We start from the raw sequence: 5550 nt of genomic DNA on the forward strand, positions 1-5550 counted from the left end.
AGTCCACCAATCCACTCACTGCCCCTCCCCTTTAATACTCACCATGACAACTAGCTCTGTCACTCTACTTCCTCTTGTCATGCACACTTTCCACTCTAATTTGTCAGGTATAACCATCCAGGGCCACAAGGGCTTACTATACGCCAACTGAGTTTCACAGAGATGAGATATTTATTAGATTTGCTATTTAATACATAATTATAAACTAAGTTTAGTAAGACTCATGTTTTATAGACAGTGTGTTGGTGTGTTATAAAGTGACCGTTGTCCTGTTGACAAGCGTGGAATATCTGGAAAGGAAATAAAGATCACGATTTTTATATCTGTAATTTTTATTATTGAGCCAGTAAAAATGTAGGACATTATCTAAGTTTGATGAAGTCTTCATGATAAATAGACAGCTAGACAGAATATTTGTAATATCTGAATGCTCCTCTGGTTGACATACTAGAACTTGTAGACTTACATGGTTGTTTAAAGGAAATTTCAACAACCAACATGTAACCCCCACAAATATGAATTTTGTATGCTAGGCCTCACTCTGGGTTGCTATGGGGATCCAGACGTCATGCAGGGGTGTTTAAGAAGGAGGGACTATTCCAGAATGTTAGGTTCCAGAAGGACTTGAGGAGAGGTGCATCAGGGAGAGTAGATAAGTAATGTTTCTAGAGTAATAGTATAGACCAGGCCCCCCTGTTTATTATCTTGTAGATAGGGACAGTACCCATTAAGTTAGGATCCCTGAAAGATGGAATGGAACCCGGAATAAGTAATAAGTCGAAATGTGACACGTCATAGAGGGCCATTGGAAGGATGGCTGTCGAGTGCCGGTGGATCAGCTCTAAAGGCGGATTGGCACTAATATTCCTCATCAGTCTGTATGGAAGTCGCAGTTACCAAACAGGTACAAGGTATTGGGTCAAGTAAGAAAAATCCATCAGGATTTATAGCGAGTATGGTTCCGAAGCAACAAGGGGGAACGGGTCCCACATTTACTCAGAGCAACTAAGTGAAATTATTGGATAGCGATGCAAGTACTGTATTCATGTGTCTGTTATAAAATACAGTACAATGTTATTAATGTGTATGAGTGGTCGCTGTCCATGGGGACACGAATGAATGACTGTTGTACTCTAAAAGTTCCTCGTCAAGGTAGCCCATGCAGAGTAGTCATTCCCTATGTAATCTCACTAGAAGCAGGGCAGTGAAGGTCATATACAGTATAAAAGGTTTACTTGTAATCAAAAAATTTAACGTATTAACGTATTATCACTGACGTTTCTGGACAAAATATTTTTGTGGAGACCAGATGATCATTTTTGAGATTCTCCAATACTGAAAATGTTAATCATGCAGAAAGATCCCTTGTGCAGAATTTTGTTTACAGAACTATCTCAAAACTCAAATTATCCAAATTTTTTAATGAGGCTCCTGGGTTATTTCCCCATAGGTATTTCTCATTCTTTCTCATTATAATGTTCACATAAAAACTGAGTGTTCCAGAGGATTAAAGCAATGGTCATAGTGTGCAGCTCCATCACGATCATCCGATGTATGTAATGACCTGAAGCCAAAGATTCAGCAGGAATGACTGGCATAGGTAAGAAATTCATTTTAGAGTAATGTACTCCCTTTCTTTACACAATTTCTTTTGTTTTGTGAGTGTGAAGGGAGAGAAAAACATTCCCTTGCAATATTCTCCATGACCAAACTTCTGCCTATAAGTCTCACATAGATCCTGCACTGTAGTCTACTGTTCACCCTGACAAAATGTTGTTACCTATGTTCAAGACCTACTGTATTTCTCAATCAACCCCTGTCCCTCCTCTATCTTTCATATAACCCAAAGTGTGGCTTCCACCCATGCTTAATGGAGGGATTACGTTTTTTCGGCTTCCACAGACCTTATGTTTAGATATAAATAATATTACTCTATGTTCCTTCCTTTATATGCATAAGGTGACTATTCTGTATTAGAATTCGGTGACATCTATTGTATAACAATTACCAAACACAATATCTCCAATTACTTATTAACTTTAACAGGCAGTTGTACCTGTGCCCAATTACCAGAGCACTCGTACAGTATATAGAAAGAAAAATGGAAGGAGGAAATCAGACATCGGTTACAGAATTCATTCTCCTAGGACTTACTAGCATCTCTCACATAAAGATGTTCCTCTTTATCATATTTTTTATATTCTTTCTGTTCAATTTGTTGGGGAATATCTGTATCTTAACAGTGGTTATTATTGACCTGCACCTTCACATCCCAATGTATTTCTTTTTGGGTAATCTCTCTTTTTTGGACATTTTCTACTCATCCACCATAGTCCCCAAGATTCTGGCTGGTTTATTGATTGAAGAAAACAGAATATCATTTTCAAACTGCATTTCCCAAATGTTCTTCTATCATTTCTTGGGATGCACAGATGCTCTGATTCTCACCGCCATGTCTTATGATAGGTACGTTGCTATCTGCAATCCACTGCGTTATAATGTCCTCATGGCAAAGAGCTTTTGCATCTTCTTGGCATCTAGCTGCTGGGTCACTGGCTTTGTCTACTCATTAATACACCCTATATTAGCATCCAAGTTGCCTTTCTGCAAGCTTAACCAGATCAACCACATCTACTGTGAAATTAAACCACTTCTAAAACTGGCCTGTGTTGATACCTACCTCAATGAAAGCCTGGTAACAATTATCTCTGGACTTATTGCTCTCGGCACCTTTTTGTTTATTTTCATCACCTACGTCTTCATCTGCACCCACCTCCTGAACATCCGCTCCTCCCAAGGCAGACGCAAAGCTTTTTCCGCCTGCACTTCACACCTAACGGTTGTGCTTCTGTACTATGGGGCCGGCTTCTGTGCCTACTTGGGACCAGCAAGAGAAGATTCACAAGAGCAGAACAAACTGGCAGCTGTATTGGTAACAGTCATTACCCCAGCCTTAAATCCTCTTATTTACTCACTGAGAAACAAACAGGTGAAAGACGCTCTGAAAAAATTATTCTTGGGAAAACAGTTTTTATAAAGGATAACCGATCAAGGACCTTGCGAGGTTCAAAAGTTTGTATCATATCAATAGAATATCTAATAAAAGGTATCATACCACACTCTTCCTCATTTGTTACTACATATGATTCAATGGCAGTGTTGATGTCAAATATTACAATATATTCCACCATAAAGCACCAGAGGGGACAATGAAGCTTGATACTGTACAATGCAACTGTACTGAAACTTGTCATTCGTAGCAGTCATAGATATTGAAAATAGGTGTAATTTATCTTTGCCTTTGGTTTTCAATGTATGTCAAAATCAGCAGCATTAGACATCAGAGGAAAAAATATACACAAGTAATGATTTTTAGCTTAGTAAGTTTCTATAAAAGCAATCTATACATAACACTGTTCAGAGGGATTGGCTTAATGTAAGGAAATCCGCCCAGTCCTCTCATTATATATAGAAAACGTACAATCACTTTCTCAATAATAAGGCTAGATTCACAGAGCCATCCGTTATTACATGGTTACCTAAAACAGGAACAGACCTTGTATTCCCTGAAGAACATGGTATCCTCTAGGCTAATTATTTGCAAGACCAACATCCAAACTACATCTCATTTGCATTACTTTAACGTCACGCTGTTTTAGCATAACATTGCATTATCTTCTAATAATGTGACGTCATGTCAGTCTTGGCGTTACTCCTGTTCAGCACCCCCGAAATAGAGCTTTGGCTAAAGTGAAGAGGTTGGGGAGAGGGAAATAATGCTGGGAAATCAAATAATGCTATGTTATTTAAATGATACCTAAATGTTGTTTTACACCCATCTAGACACTGCAGCAACAGCCCATTTTCTAAATGGTGTCTGTAAAGGAGTAACTCCAAATTAAGGTAATAACTTAAATGACGTAACATTAAGTCCCAGCGTTAACCTTAATAGACATTAGTAAATATGCAATGTTATGATAACACCTCATTTTAATATCAATCGCAGAGGTTTGCATAGCATAAAAAGTTCATATTTTAAAGTGTGACTATGTTTAAGTGTGCCTGGAGTTACACAGGAGTTCGGTATAGACAATTTAAATTGTATTGCACTTATTTTACTTATACAGTACATCATGCACGCTAAGAACTTCAGTCTCTGTGATATGGAACTAATTGCATTATATCTTCATCCTCAGGCATGAAACTCAATTGATTACTCTGTTAACCCCTTTCTTGACCGATTTCACTGGGGTCAGTCTGTTTCACATTTTATTTCTTCTCAGCTAATTTTCCAGTCTGCAATGGGATATTAGACCTGTTTTATGGGAGGCTTGTGTGATTTATTAGCAGTATACTTGTAAGTTCAGCCTTATTTTGGGGAAGCATATTAGGGGTTTGCATAGCACTATTTGCCCCTTTACAAAGCATTAGTAAGACCACACCTTGAACATGGAGTACAATTTTGGGTGCCACTCCTTAGAAAAGACATTACGGAACTAGAGAGAGTGCAGAGAAGAGCCACTAAATTAATAAAGGGGATGGACAATCTATCTTATGAGGAGAGGCTAGCTAAATTAGCTTTATTTACATTAGAAAAGAGGCTATAAATACTGGGGTTGGTATTACCCCACCCCATACCATGCTGAAAACAAAGAAGCCCTGTGCTACTTCCAATATTACAAAAATACACAGTGAAATACCTATATAATCTCTTGAAAAAGGGTCATTTAGTTTAACCCTTTGGCCAAAGCGTCTTAAGCCTGCTGCCTCTTTAATGCATGGCCATTAGAAGGTCCTAACACTACCTAAGTTAAAATTCATATTTACCTCTATAATTAGGAGAATGATCACAGTTGATCTGTCGTAACCACGCTGGAGTTGCTTGCTTATGTGTCATCTCCTTGTGCACTCACAATAAAGATTCCTTTATACTCACCGAACCCGTCTGCAGTTGGTGCCCCGGTGATACCCCTTTGAAGGCTGTGGTCACAGTTGGTGTTAAAAGTGGGATTACGGCATCTTGGGACCAAGGCTGGATGAGGAACGGAGATCCCATGACATTCACCAGGACGACCATACTGAGGTAAGCCACCTTCTCTAAATGGCTGTAGTTTAATTGTTGAATGTCTTGGTAAAACCCTGAACTTTTCCTAGCTTCACCTGAGTGATGGAATCCTGTGAGTATTAAGAAATATTTATAATTTAAAAATATAAGTAATTGAGTGACTATTGTCTTTGTGACTATTATTTTGTGACTAAGGAATATAGTGTAAAACTGCAGTAACTATAATGGGAAATTCATCCTCTGTGAAAAGCTGAGAAGGGGCCTCCCAAGGGGTCGCCCCAGTGTATGATATAATTATACGGTTCCCCAGTGGATACATTTCTGGAAGAGTGGTCAGGAATTACTAGTAAAACAAGTCACCCTTGGCCCATGGAGGGGACATATGATAAGGATAAGATAGAACAATTGCGCAAATGTTTAATTGAGAGAGAGATCTTTCTCGGTGGGATTGAGAAGCTTAGGGAGTCTCGCATATTGCGAATCTC

At 38.7% G+C, this 5550-nt stretch overlaps 1 protein-coding gene and 1 long non-coding RNA gene across 2 annotated transcripts; both read left to right on the forward strand.

The window, feature by feature from the left end:
* Nucleotides 1–1521: 1521 nt before the first annotated feature.
* Nucleotides 1522–5069, forward strand: LOC142498506 (uncharacterized). Its single transcript, XR_012802445.1, has 3 exons — nt 1522–1600; nt 4197–4251; nt 4921–5069. It is a non-coding gene; the product is annotated as an uncharacterized LOC142498506 (long non-coding RNA).
* On the forward strand, nt 2102–3037 carry LOC142498596 (olfactory receptor 5V1-like). Its single transcript, XM_075606803.1, has one exon. It carries the CDS (start codon nt 2102–2104, stop codon nt 3035–3037), a length of 936 nt encoding a protein of 311 aa, XP_075462918.1.
* Nucleotides 5070–5550: the final 481 nt, after the last annotated feature.

This window comes from Ascaphus truei, chromosome 7 (genome assembly GCF_040206685.1).
Source record: "Ascaphus truei isolate aAscTru1 chromosome 7, aAscTru1.hap1, whole genome shotgun sequence".
Classification (NCBI taxonomy): Eukaryota; Metazoa; Chordata; class Amphibia; order Anura; family Ascaphidae; genus Ascaphus; species Ascaphus truei.

Excerpts from the sequence above, each read along its gene's own strand:
- LOC142498596 (XM_075606803.1), top strand. The coding sequence starts at position 2,102 with ATGGAAGGAGGAAATCAGACATCGGTTACAGAATTCATTCTCCTAGGA.